The sequence below is a fragment of the Citrus sinensis genome, chromosome 7 (genome assembly GCF_022201045.2).
Source record: "Citrus sinensis cultivar Valencia sweet orange chromosome 7, DVS_A1.0, whole genome shotgun sequence".
Taxonomy (NCBI): domain Eukaryota; kingdom Viridiplantae; phylum Streptophyta; class Magnoliopsida; order Sapindales; family Rutaceae; genus Citrus; species Citrus sinensis.
The window spans coordinates 10,640,157-10,654,857 of NC_068562.1; the positions used below are offsets into that span (position 1 = coordinate 10,640,157).

A 14,701-nucleotide genomic window follows, 5' to 3' on the forward strand; every position below is an offset into this window, starting at 1 on the left:
TTACCAACTGTTAAGACTCTCCCCTAAGCAAGAGTTTGAATCCTAGGTATGAGAAAACAGTGATAAGCAATTGGGAGAAAAAGGCCGTGGTAAATTTGGGGTTATGAAAGAGGGAACAAAAAGTGTGAATTTATGGGAAACCGTAATAACTTTGGAAAAAATAAATCTTTTCCAAAATTATCCTATGAATCCTAATGAGGAATATAACAACCCTCAATTATAAGGAAAGAAAGTTTCTATGCGTAAGGATTCTTCTCCTCTCGTAATTCTTTTTTTTCCCCAAAAATTTTGGGTATTACAAAAATAGCTTCATCACCTATTAAAAGTATAAAACTCTATTTTCCTGTATCAATCTATACTATTTTAATTAATAAGATTAAATGCAGATATAAATTTTGAAAAGCTGTACAACAACTTGACACCTCTTTTTAAAATAAATGATGATGTTATATATAATCTGGGAAGGAAATTGCGGATCAAGATTAGCCAAGACATCCGCAACCCGATTCCCCTTGTACCTTAGAATGTTTGGTAGCGGTAACTTTTCCACTAAGTTAACTTGACGTAAGAAATGAAATTAAATGTTTTTTCGATTCTGGAAGTTAGACCTCTTAATTCCTATCGCAAAGAGAACTCCAAAGAGAATTGCAAAGGAAGCAACAACAGCTGCAACCACTCCTAGAAAATCATGTTTGAAATCAAACTAATCTCTTAACAAATTGTTTCACTGGTTCACCACTTTCCATTTTGTCCTCTATATCTCCAAACCGTGAAGCAACCAATCCATAAATGGTCCAACCACAGGGTTTGCCCAATAGTACTGTTTCCACCATATAGGAATCCTATGTCATTTAGCAAAGTTAAAAGACAATGAAAGAATCAGCTACAAAATTTTGGGTAAGCTATGAAACCTAGAATCAAAAATAGAAATGGTGAAAACAATACTTACCGGTCTTGGGATAACAAACCCGGAAAAGACATTCCACAATCCATAAAATAAAATCGAAACAATGGCAGAAATGTGGTGATTTGGTGTTATAGGCACTATCATCATGCCATAAAAGGTGAAGTGCAACAAGGTGAAGAACATAAAGAACAAATACCAAAAGAACTTGGCGACTGTCCATTCAAATCCAATCATAGCATACACTATAACGCCATACACTACTGACAGAACAAATAGATAAGGTATCTCAATCATAACCTGCAGAAAAGAAAAATAAAATATATCAGAAAAGAAACACAATTCCTTTCGAGAAGTGAAACAATTATATATCATGTGTCAAAAAAATTTACTTGTGCAAATGCATTTGGCATGCCAGAGTACATTCCAGCGCCTTTTTCCCTATAAAAGACTGCCATTTCAACAGCTACTACAGGTTGCACTGACGAACAATATTGCGCGCCAACGAAGAAAACAACAGTATACATTGAACCCATTGCATTAAACAGATCTTGGTTCCGTTTCCTACAAATTTAAAATGTCAAAATTTAGATTAAAAGGAATATCTAACTACGAGGCTGTGAATAACATTTAAGTATATAATTTTACAGATTCCTAGTCGTAACTCACATTTTAGTGGCCATGTCCCAGTAGTTTCAAATACGGCAGTTGTAAAAAGAAACATAACGGCATTGTAAGGTGGATTTCACCAGTATGACCAGTGTGGTTTCCACAAAGAAGCCATAAATTGCATGAAAAATGACCGAGAGTACTGAGTAGGAAAATAAATGTCTTTTGAACCTGAAGCAGGCTTGCTTAATTCTTCGTAAAGCGCAATCTTGGGATGTCTACTACATGCGGTATTCTTCATGATTACCAAGGTATGGTCTTGGCCGCTTGTAGTTCTTTTGTGAGCCATCAGGCAATCCTTTATGCTGAGCTGATGGCCGTTTGTGAGGGTTTAGAGTTGGTTGCTCAACTTGGTTACTCTGTGTTGGAGGTAGAGTTTGACTCAGCAATTGCGGTCTCTTGGATTCAATCTTCGGCCTTTGTGTGCTGGTTTTATGCATATACTTTGGTTGGGTCTATATTCTAACTTCCACTCCCTCTAATATGGTCAGGCATGTTTTCCAAGAGGTGACTTTTGCTGCTGATTTTATGGCTAATTCGACTTCCACTCATTGACTTCGTCAGTATTTTCCAAGTCCTTGGGGTATTCCACTTGAGTTTATCTAGCATTATTTATCTAGTTGCGCATGAAGTCCCCTTATTAGACCATAGTGTTGCATCTCTTTTTTGTTTTTGTTTTTAATGTACTTACATGCCTTTATTATGCATTTTCTTTTGTGATCGGAGGTTTTGGCCCATGTCGTCCTCCTTATGTTTCTTCCATTATTTGATCTATATTATAGGTAGGGGTTCAACCTAATCCCACGCCATCTTCATAGTTTCCAAAAAAAAAAAATTAATATTTGCTATTCCGGGAATTCTCTTAATAAAAGTAATGGTATTATGCATCAGCTTCTTTCATAATGTGTAAATTATGCTAGTCGCTTTTTTGTAGGGTCCATCTTACTTCGGTGGACCAAAAAGCCCAAAGTCCAAAATAATTAACTTGATGTGTAATTATTGTAAAATTTTAGACTTGGATAAAATAAACCAATAAATTCAAAGTAATAAATCAACCACAAGAGACGTTGATTTTTACATAGAAAACTCAAATTGGGAAAAACCACGCGACCGTAGTCTGATATAATCTTCCACTAGATTAATGGGATTACAGTATAAATTCTTCTCCAGATAACACTAGAGGCTAACAATATCAAGATTCTCAACAACCTTAAGTTACAATAATAGATCTAATATATATTTCTCTAATAAGAGGGTATCTCAAATAACAGCTACCGAGATGATAAAATACAGATCAACACCAATAGGAATGTAGAGGGCGATGTCAGGAACTTACCCTCTAAATTTGAGAGAAATTAAAGTTAAAATCATCTTCTAATCATTTAATCAAAGATTGAAACCTCAAAGAAATACTTATGTCTTTCTCTCTAACAGCGTCTTCTCAATTCGTGAAGTGGCTATAGCTCTAGTGAATCTTCACTTACTTTCTTTGTATATTTTCTGGTTAATTTCATCGAAGTTCAAAATTTTATAATAATTACACATCAAGTTAATTATTTTAGACTTTGGGCTTTTTGATCCACCAATGTGAGATGGATCCTACAAATCTCCCCCTCCATCTCATTTGAGGGGCACCACCAAATCCGTTCTCTATTTACAGCTTTCCAGCTTTTCCTTGGGCACTACTCACTTAGGATTTTTTAAAAAAACTTTATCTCAGTTATTAGTGGATTTTGTCTTAATTTATCAGTATTATTGCAGGAGATCTTTTTTTAGTTTTTAAGTGGACGAATTGGTATCACCATCTTTTACTATGAACCATTGTTTGCACCGTTTAGATCTTGTTTTGGTAGTAATTTCTCTTCCAACTATCACAGTTCTTTCAATATATACGATGCACTTTATAATTTGTAACACTATAATTATAATATTAATTGATAATTCATACTTTTAACTTCATACAATTGTCGAGGAATTTTCGTGTTTTCAAAGTGATGCATGATAGTTTCAATGTTAATATAAACATTTTTTTTTTTGGCAAGAACTCATATACAACTAAGTAAAAAAAATGTTTATTATTATTATTATTATTATTATACAATCAAAGTAACTAATCAAATTAAAAAGAATCAGGCTTTTAGACTAGGGGATTTCAAAATCATATGGGGTTTTAAAGAGCCTTTTTTGAAATTGTTCTTTAAAAGAATCCAAAATCCAGTTGGGCCGTTCCCACCTAGTCCGAGATAAGCCCATATGTTTGATATTTAATTGTTGTGAAATGAAAAATGTCAAGCTGTGAAATAAAAATTCATAATATTTAGTAAATCGGATTTTTTTTAAGGGTAAATATGACTTTAAGAATTTTAAATAAAAATTTTGATAAATTAATAGGAGTTATGAAAATTATTTTATTCTTTTTATCAAGTATAAAACCACCTTAACTTTTAAATCATAAATTTATCAAACACTTTAATATTATAATTTAAAAACTAGATGAAATTCTAGTTATGCAACCCAAGAAGGGGGGGTGAATTGAGATTCTAAAAATTATTCAATTCTAAAACAAAATATCATGCAAATCTAAAACAAATTTAAAGCAATAACAATTAAATCAATCACAATATAAAAGGATAAGGGAAGAGAGATTCGAACACGAAGATTTTTACGTGGTTCGACCAACCTCGCCTACGTCCACGTCTCCAAGCTTTCCGGGCTTGAGGATTTCACTAAGCAAGCCTCCAAGGTTTCAAATGCTTACACTTGACTTCCAATGTGTCAATGAACCTTTACAACAAGAGATTATCTCAAATCTCTTAATCCAAGTGTATCTCAACACTTACAATCACTCAAGGTAAAAGATTACAAATTGTTTTTCTCTCACACAATATTTAAAATTACAAATCAATGCCCAATGTGTGAATAGATGAAACAAGAATGTGTTTAAAGCTATATGAAGATTGTATTCTTGAATATAAGCATAAGGGTCGTGTTGTGATCAATTTTGTTTGAATTTAAATGAGCTTATTTATAGTTGGAGTTGAAAAACTAGCCGTTACAGACTGTCTGCCCAAAAACGGTTCGCCGTTAACCATTAATGGTTAACCGTTTAGGCTGGTCAAAAGTTATCGTTGGGCCAAATTTTAAATAAACGGTTTGCCGTTTAGGCTTACCCTTTCGCCGTTAAATTCCAGAGACCTATAAAACAAATTTGGTTTAACCGTTTTTACTAAACGGTTCAAGGTTAGCAATCTAGAAATAATCGGTTAACCGTTTTCAGTAAACGGTTCACCGTTATTTTTCAGAATCATCATTTTAACAATACTTTACAGAACATGCTTTCTAGAAATTATCAGTTAGCCGTTTTCAGTAAACGGTTAGCCGTTTGCTACAGTGATTACTACAGTGAAATTATTTTCTAAAATTATAATTTTATCCTAAAACTTTCTATAATTATACTATGGCTCAAATTGTCATAAAACTTTACAAATAAGTCCATTTCCAGAGTTTCAAAACTTTTTCAATTTAGACCATTAATTAAAAACAACCAATTTCATAAAATCATTTTTAATCTTGTTTGTTATCATCAAAATCAACATTATGGATACACATATGCTAACACTAGAGTTGTTAAAAAATAATACCAAAACGTGCTTTATCCAATTTAGCTTAAGAAACTCAAGTAATATCTTTTTGGGTGAGCTTAATCAAATATTAAATTCATTGATTTGAAAATCAATATTAATCACCTCGACTCAAGTAAAGTGAATACGAGAATAACAGTTATAAATTTGAGCTTGACACGGGATATTGAGCTCCTTATTAGACTAATCATGACTCAAGCCATAGAACAAACAATGATGGTTTAATTTATTCCATATTGAGGAAAAATGGAATACGTATGATAATAAAATCTTGTAACACATTTTGTAGTTTTATTTATACCAATCTTGAAGAGTTTGTTAAGAGATTTAACCATAAATATTCCCAAAATACTATTTTTTAAAAAATTTTATAAGATTGTATGAAAACAAAAGAGTTGTTAGAAAGAGTGAAAACTAGATGTATATTCACTATTTGCACTACAATCTTCCTTTATTTCAAAGAATAATCATTATTTATACACTCGACGATTAGTGCAAATGACGAAAGATTGTAGTATCCTATAAACTCTGGGTTGGGCTTGACTTGCGTTTAAATGTCAACCCAACTCTTTTACAACCCAAGTATCCAACCTAATCCAAAGCTATTTTAATTATTTTGGGTTTCGTTTGAACTTTTCTTCCGAGTGTAAATGTCTTAGCTAGCATTGGTAAACCCATCCATCCTATAATTGCAATAAATTATCAATTGTCAAACCATATATTAATTACTAAATAATTATTAAAAATGGAAATATTTCAAATATATAAATATATAACGGATTAAAAATCATAAATTTTTAGAACATTAAAACAAAGTTTATCACAAAAATCATAATTTCTATATAAATAGAGGGTCGGGGTAGCAACTTAAACTCGCTCATCAACATTATATTTACAAGCATTAAGAAGTACATATTAAAAATTAATGCTTAATTTTTCTTAATTAAAGTTTTTTTTTCAATTTTTACTATAAAGCCAACCGCACCGCCTAGTGGTTCAAATTCTGGTTTTGGCGCTAAAATCTAGCTGACGTGGCATTAGTGGTGGGGCCTACAGGCTGGGTTAGTTAGAAAGTTGGTTAGTAAAATCGCTTTTACTTTGTTGACTTGAGCTATTAAAGCTGATTAGCAGTGCTGCTTTGGTAGATTGTATCTCGAGTTGTAGTTGGAGCCAGTGAGGGAATCAGAGCTCTTTGGAAAGCTTGTAAATCCCTCTTGAATTCCGGTTTGCTTTCTGTCAATAAAGATAGAGCGAGATGATTGTTCTTGTTTCATGAATTCGCCTGCTTTGTGCTGTGTGTGCTCTCTGTTGCACATTCGGTTCTCGCTGTTTCAGTTAGTTTCTGGTAATTCTCTAAATTCATTTGTTAGTGATCTTGATTAAGAATGAAACAACATTTGAATACTGACCAAAAAGAAGAAGGAAGGCAAAAAATTCCCATAAATATAGATATTACTGTTGAAAAGCTGTACAAGTGATTGATATCCTCCTTTCATTACACTGGATGATGATATATATATATGTGTGTGTGTGAAAGTTTGGTAACAATTATTTTTCCATTCATCAGATATGATCTCAAAAATGAAACCAAAGATCTATCGATTCTGGAAATTGAACCTCTTTATACCTGCTGCAAAGAGAACTCCAAAGAGCACTGCAAAGGCAGCAACAACAACTGCAACTACACCCAGAAACTCATGTTTGAAATCAAAATAATTTCTGACAAACTGTTTTACTGTTTCACCGTTTTCCATTTTGTCCTCTACATCTCCAAACTGTGAAGCAAACAATCCGTACATGGTCCAAGCTACAGGATTTGCCCAGTAGTACCATCTCCACCATTCAGGAATCCTCTGTTGTTTGACAAGTTGAAAGACAAGAAAATAAATAGCTACATAGTTTCGGAAAGCTATGAAATCTGCTACATAGTTTCGGAAAGCTATGAAATCTATCTAGCATCTTGAATAGAAATGGAGGAAGAAAAATACTTACAGGTCTTGGTATTACAAACCCGGAAAAGACATTCCACAGCCCATAAAATAAAGTCGAAACAATGGCAGCAATGTGGTGGTTTGGTGTCATAGCCACTGTCATCATGCCATAGAAGGTGAAGTACAATAAGGTGAAGAACATAAAGAACAAATACCAAAAGAACTTGGCTGCTGTCCACTCAAATCCAATCATAGCATACACTATAACGCCATACACTACTGACAGAACAAATAGATAAGGTATCTCAATCATAACCTGCAGAAAAGAAAAATAAAATATATCAGAAAAGAAACACAATTCCTTTCGAGATGTGAAACAATTATATATCATGTGTCAAAAAAATTTACTTGTGCAAATGCATATGGCATGCCAGAGTACATTCCAGCGCCTTTTTCCCTATAGAAGACTGCCCTTTCAACAGCTACTACTGGCTGCACTGATGAACAATACTGCGCTCCAACAAAGAAAACAGCAGTGTACATTGAACCCATTGCATTGAACAGATCTCGGTTCCTTTTCCTACAAATTTAAAATGTCATAATTTAGATTAAAAGGAATATTCAACTACGAGGCTGTGAATAACGATTAAAGTATATAGTTTTATAGATTCCTAATCGTAACTCACACTTTAGTGCCCATGTCCCAGAACATTGTTCCAAATGTCAAAGCTATGGCAGTTGTAAATAGAAATCTAACGGCGTTGTAAGGTGGATTTCGCCAGTATGACCAGTGTTGTTTCCACAAACAAGCCATAAATTGCATGAAAAATGACCGAGAGTACTGAGTAGGAAAATAAATGTCTTTTGAACCCGGAACAGGCTTGCTTAATTCTTCAATAAGTGCTTTGTTTCTCCTGGAGCATATGGCATAGATTAGCGTCAATTTTGAGCTAAACAAATGACGGTACTGTATTAGTATACCTGTACAAGTCTGAGAGTTTGTAAATATTATGAAAATCAACCCCCAAAGCTAATTCTTGTGATCTAGCCGTAACTTCCAACATCCAAGTTGCTGGGTTGCAACCATCTTTAATTTTTTGGACTCCAGGAATTGCCTTCATAAAAATAAATGTATGCGCATCAGCGACTTTCATAATGTAAAGTAAGGAAGTCAAGTTATAATGTGATTTCAAGTTAGGTTTCCTTTGAAATATGAGAATGTGCATCAGGTCATACTTCCAGATAGTTGATTAGATCGCAAGAATGGTGGCCCAGAGGCCCAAAATAAATCTCCTGTCCCCCTCGCTTCACTAGAAGTAGCTGCAACGCATTGTTAAACGATGATAATCAACATGCGGGTAAAGAAAGGAAAAGGTAAAAAGGAAAAACTTTTGGCTCCTTTAATCCAGTATTTGATATTTCTTACCTCATCAAAGGATTCAAATATGTCAATGCTTGGTTGATGGATCGTGCAAACGACTGTTCTTCCAGTTTCTACTGTGTTTTTAACAGTTCTCATAACAATTGCAGCAGCCCTTGCATCTAGCCCTGATGTTGGCTCATCCATAAATATGATGGACGGGTTAGCCACGAGCTCAACCGCGATCGTAAGTCTCTTACGCTGCTCTGTTGACAGACCACTTACACCTGGCAAACCAACCAGTGATTGTCTCAATGGGTTCAGCTCCACGAGCTCCATGATTTCTTCAATAAACATCTGTAAATCAAGGGTAAAACTGAAAATTGGTATGACCATATCCATCCAAGAATGTATTGAGGGAATGAAACCGTTTCTATTCTTGTTGACCGTGTTTAACTTATTTTAGTTTTCAATAACAGAACACTTCAGGTGACTTCATTACCCACCTTTCTGGTTTCAGAATCAACTTCAGGTGGTAAACGAAGCCAGGCCGAGTAGAGCAATGACTCATAGACAGTAACTAAAGGAGAGTGGATGTCATTTTGCTCGCAGTATCCTGAAATGCGAGTAAATGTTTCCTGTTTTTTCGGGTAACCAGATATTGTTATGCTCCCAGTAATATATCCACCCGTTTTCCTACCAGCTAACACATCCATCAAAGTGGTTTTACCAGCACCACTGACACCCATTAACGCTGTAAGAACCCCGGGCCTGAAAGCACCGCTCACACCATTTAGAAGCACTAATTTATCTTCATGGACACCTTGAAGTTTCATTTCCTGCAAAATTAGATCGAACCAATTAGTCTTCATCAAACCTTTTGAATTTCCTATTTGGTTTTCAAATTAATGTTACCTGTGGCATGTCGACTGAGTAAACGACCTCATCAAAAGTAAGGGAATGAGGTTCAAATGGAAGAACCATCCCTTTTTTCCTAATTAGATTTCTGATCTCAACAGCTGTCTCTGTCACAGAAGAGGACATAGAGGAGCTTCTTTCCCAAATGTAATCTACACTCTCTGCGTATTAACAATAATTGATTAGCACCAATTCCACTGCATGCCACAAAATATCTCATATTTTCTCAAATAAACCAGAAGACTTTACCACCTGAGCGAGTTCGGAGGCTAGAACTACTTCCACTGGTTGATGACTGAAGAGTTCCTCCAGTTCTGTTATCTTTTTCATTACTTTCAGATTCGTCAAATATAACAGCCCGAGGCTTCTCAAATTCTGCACATATATATTCACATGAAATTACAACATAAACTCACTGTTTTAGAAGAAGTGATTAAAACGAAGAAGGTAAAGATACCCACTGTTGAGAAAAGTAAGTGACAGAGTGAAACCAACGTTGAACATTAGTAAAAAACCTATCACAGCCCCCAATCCAAGCCAATACCAATATGCATGTGGAAAGAACCCACGAGACTTCAAAGCTTGCACTCCAAGTGATTCATTTGAGTTTGTAGTGAACTATGATATGAAAAATTACAGACATCAGAATTTTACTAAAAGACAAATACACTATCATGGACACGGCTTAAATCTGGGAATTACCTTTCTCCAACTGTGCCCAAGGAACTCGTTAGCCACTATTGCATTCTGCGCATACATCATAGGTGAACACCAATAACCCCATATCCACCATTTATTGATGTCATCTGTGTTTTTAGAAATGAAATGGAAGTATGATAGTTATATTTTGATAAAGTAGCTAACTAGACTATTTTGCTTGTATATTTCTGTACCTCGTGAAAGAACAAATCCACCCAATGCAAAAAGCATAAGCAATGCAAATGAACCAAATGACATAGCAACAATCATGTTCCTGCCTGCTGCTCCAATGAATCGGAACAATGCAGTAGCCATCTGGTTAACAAATAAGAGAAGCAAGTACTGCTTAAAAAACCTGCAGCAAGAAAATCAACTCTTAAACTAATTGGATAAACAGGTCATGAAATCAAATATTCTCAGATTATACTAGCAAATTTACCTTCCAACGTTGGGATCAAACCCAATTACATAATAGGTGAGGAATACCCAAGCGGCAACCTCCAGGAATGAGATAGGGATCTTGACTATCCATGCAGGAAGGGCATATGACCAGGCAGGATAGAATCGGAGGTCTCTTTGCTTGTAGAAGACGGGAAGCTTAGCTATGGTCATAGAAATATCTGACATTCCATTGAACATTGTCATCATAACAGCAAAGAATGAGGCACCAATGTAAATTCCTCCATCGTTTACTGAATCTTTGGGCATCTTCGTTCTGAAGAAGAGTGACATAGATACCATTGCCACAGTTGAAAGCTTGTAGCGGGGGAATGTATCAATAAATCATTTATCACTTCAAGAAAAAACTAAAACAGTTCAAAACTAAGTTAATACTCACTTGTGTGAGCTTGAAGATGTAGACAAATGAATTTCTTTTCATGAGCAAAAATTCTCGTGAGATGTTAGCTTTCAATAATTCCTTCTTGCCCACACCGTACTCTTTCATACTCAAAGCAGCTGGGTGGCTCTTGCTCTTGTCAAATGGAGTTCGAAGCTCCGCTGTGAGTTTCTGTCCCACATGAAACGATTGGAATGCCTCACAAAATTCCTGAACTGTGACAAACCTGTAACGCATCTCTTTATGGGCCCAATACTGCTGTTGGTCTTTCCTTGAAGTCACCTGTATACGAGAAGTTACAGTTTACTTCCATCTTTGCTTGTGAACAACTTAAGCCACCGCATTATTTTATTTGAAAGACAGGAGACTCATATTTTAAAAGAAACAGCTTTATTTGCTCTTACTTCTTGTAAGAAGTCAGCCACGCCTTTCCTTTCTGGACATTTAAAGCCCATGGATTCAAAAAAATCTAGCACCAGTTCGCGGGGACCCTGGTACACAATCAGGCCATCAGATAGAAGGATAATATCATCAAATAGATCATAAGTCTCCGGTGCTGGCTGCAGTAGAGATATCACTGCGGTTCCATTAAGGATATGAGTATTTTGCCTAAAAGAATTCACGATTTGAAAAGTTGTCGAGCTGTCCAAGCCATTAGATATCTCATCCATAAACAGTGCCAAAGCTGGTCCTACCAATATTTCACCTATACTTGAATGAAATTTTTATATGTGTAAGTATAGGCATTGATATTTTTTCTTTTTTTTAACCTGTGAACGAAACAGAAATGAATCTACGAAGCTTAGCATTTACCTGTTGTCACACGCCTTTTTTGCCCACCTGATATACCTCTTATCATTTCATCACCGACCAAGGTATCAGCACAGATATCAAGTCCTAAAACCTTTAGATAATAATCTGTGAGTACATTGGCCTCTTGGCCTTCAGTTGCTGCTGCCTGAGACATTACAAGATAGAGAATTACCATAACTTATTCAATCACCATGAATGTGACTCCTTGTCAATAACAATGATTCCCTTCCAACTCTATTTTTATCGGACAAAAGTGAAATGGGCTAATTGAACATCAAAGTTCATATATTAGGATTCAATTTAAGCCATGGGAGCACAAGATTGAAGACTAGCTTAATTGAAACTCAACTATAACAAATGATTTTTATGATTCAGTTCGCTAGATGCTAAACATGTTTTAAACAAACGTCGGCTGCTCTTACCTTCATGAAGACATCAATATCAGGATCCGGCTTTATACCTGCTTCGTTTTCTCTTTTGTCCAACTCTGTTAACATGTCTGCATTTCTCAAAAGCAACGAGTTTTATAGCTGAAGGGAAAATAAAAGCTAAAAAAAAAAAATCAAACCTACCAAAACGGGATCCAACCCCCTGGCATCTAGCAGAGAAGGCCAAAGTTTCCCTTACAGTCATTTCGCCGATATGATTATCATGTTGACTGATATAAGCAGCTACTCTCTGAGGCTCAAATTCGTCCATGTTGTGACCATTGTATGTCACCCTGCCAGAAACCTACAAGGAGACAGTTTGATTCTTCAATTAGACATAATTAAAAAGAGTGAACTATAGGCTTATTTGGGATTGAGATTGGGTAGTTGTATCTTAAAAAATACAGTTCTAAAGTATTTGATAAACACTAGTTGATGTAATTTAGAAGCTAAATTGATTTGATTTTACATTAATTATGATGAAAAATCCATTATTTCTTTACTGATTTTGTCAAAATATTTATTTAAAAATTATTTTTACTACATAATATTAACTTTTATTTTATAGTTATAAATTTTTTCACACTAGTGATAATTTAAAAATTACAATGCCTCAATCCCAAATAGGGTCTATAACTGTTGAGAGCGAAAACTCTCTGAAATAATTAGAGACTTTTACTAATTAGTCACCTTTAGACTAGAATCAAGCTTCCCGGCCAAAGCCAACAGAAGTGTGGTCTTGCCAGAACTTGGAGGACCCAAAAGCAATGTCATGCTGCAAAAATTTTGAGATCAGTACCCAAAAATTCAATAAAACACAAGTAAATTGAGAAGCAATAGGAATTAAATTCTCACCTGCCTGGCCTTATGATTCCACTTACATCCTTCAGGATTGTCAAGTGTTTCTTTTTAGTTGGCAGAATTTGGAGAGAGTTCAAGGAACCCTTAAAACGTATGCAGGTTGTTAAAAAATAAATAAACTAAACACAAAACACAACCAATTTTACAAATATTAGTGATTTCTACTTGCAGAGTGCTACCTCGATGATGTTGGTAAAGAAGTTAGTGAATGTTGGCAAGGCTTTACTTGCTAAAAATGCTTCAGCTTCAACATTCAAATTTTCATATCGAACTTCGACTTCAGGAAGTTCTATTCCAACTCTGCCAAAAAAAAAAATGACAATCATATCCTAAATACAAACTCACAACTTAAAAATTCAACATCCTTATAAAAAAAAATAAAAAGGTTCTTCAGTTATAAGATCACCAATCATTGAAGCATTCAACTCAGAAAACTAGTCTATTAGATAAAGTAACCAATGCCCATACAGATTGCTTATTTTTATTTTTATTTTAACAAAAACTTATAGACTGCATGCATACCATCTAAAGAATACACATGAAAAGAACAACTTCAGGAACCAGAACAGAACTCCTCTGTTTGGCTACCGAGAAAATTTTGATAAAAAAGAAAATTACGCGTCAAAGCGGTCCCTGAGCTTCAACAAGAAGTGCTCATTATCAACTGAAGGTTCTCTGACCAATTTATCAATCAACTTCTGCCTTGCTTGCGGTCCAAGAGTAGAAACATCATCAGCTTCAGTAGCTTCACCACTTGAATTAGTTATCATTTTCCTGAAAGGACTATTATAAGTAGGCAAATTCTCAAGAGCAGCCCGTTTTAGAGCCTCCTCATCATCGTCTTCTTCTTTTGGAGACCTTGGAAATGTACCCTCGGAAGTGCTTCTCCATGTAGAAGCACCTGGACTTAAACAACTAGTAGGCCGGTATGTAATGTCACCCTCCATTACAACTGAAACCAAACAAAACCCACAATTATTCGAAACTGGTTATGCAAACAACTAATTTCGATATTAGTGCATAAGACATTCACTCAAAACTTTTTGAGCGATTGAAAATTTTGTCTGAAGTTTGCACCGTCTTTCCAAATTTTGAGTATTACGACCATATTTTAAGAGCCATTTTGTTTTATAACTAGCGATAGGTGGCCGTCCAAAAATTGTTGTCAAAGTCAACGCGTACCGTTATACAACAACAGCAACAAAACAACATAACAATGAAAAATTATTTTTCTACATTATCGTAGACAATGGATTCAACGTATTGAATTCCTAAAAATGACACCAATGTTACTGTCCTTTTAGAGGCAGGATTTAGCAGGGTGGGTAAATCCGAATTTGACTCTTTTGCTTTGCTTGTACGTAATTTTTAGGTTTAAACACTCTAAATTTAGAACTGCGGATGGTGATCAGATTCACCCTTGTGACGTCGGAATACAATAATGAAGGTTAACATAAAAGTAATTTGGGGATACACTTGCTAAATTTTTAAGTATTTTTGTGTCATGTTTATGAAAATTTTAGTGTTTTCTTTTTCTTTTTTTTTCAATATTGTCCAATACCAATAATTTCTCAGGGATGATATCCCCCTCCCCCATAATTTTTGCCAACTCTAAACTAAAAATAATTAATAAAATTAA

The 14,701-nt window shown here is 34.9% G+C and overlaps 1 protein-coding gene and 1 pseudogene across 1 annotated transcript; both read right to left on the bottom strand.

Annotated features, from left to right (window-relative positions):
- Positions 1–577: 577 nt before the first annotated feature.
- On the bottom strand, positions 578–1,814 carry LOC112498861 (pleiotropic drug resistance protein 1-like; annotated as a pseudogene).
- Positions 1,815–6,672: 4,858 nt separating this feature from the next.
- On the bottom strand, positions 6,673–14,142 carry LOC102627299 (pleiotropic drug resistance protein 1-like). The gene is made up of 23 exons (XM_015530308.3): positions 13,681–14,142; positions 13,242–13,362; positions 13,057–13,145; positions 12,892–12,976; positions 12,346–12,505; positions 12,196–12,272; positions 11,774–11,918; positions 11,365–11,666; positions 10,961–11,242; positions 10,562–10,878; positions 10,317–10,477; positions 10,126–10,229; positions 9,885–10,041; positions 9,676–9,798; positions 9,421–9,584; positions 9,012–9,344; positions 8,572–8,862; positions 8,382–8,465; positions 8,127–8,260; positions 7,832–8,059; positions 7,554–7,725; positions 7,207–7,461; positions 6,673–7,067 (listed from the first exon to the last, which is right to left on the bottom strand). The coding sequence occupies exons 1-23, from the start codon at positions 14,007–14,009 to the stop codon at positions 6,810–6,812; spliced, it is 4,371 nt and encodes a 1,456-aa protein (XP_015385794.2). The 5' UTR covers positions 14,010–14,142; the 3' UTR covers positions 6,673–6,809.
- Between the last annotated feature and the right edge of the window lie 559 nt (positions 14,143–14,701).

Excerpts from the sequence above, each read along its gene's own strand:
- LOC102627299 (XM_015530308.3), bottom strand. The coding sequence starts at position 14,009 with ATGGAGGGTGACATTACATACCGGCCTACTAGTTGTTTAAGTCCAGGT. Across the intron at positions 13,363-13,680 it reads CTCAGGGACCGCTTTGACGC|AGTTGGAATAGAACTTCCTG; the intron begins GTAATTTTCTTT and ends TTTTTTTGGCAG. Across the intron at positions 8,060-8,126 it reads AAACTCTCAGACTTGTACAG|GAGAAACAAAGCACTTATTG; the intron begins GTATACTAATAC and ends CATATGCTCCAG.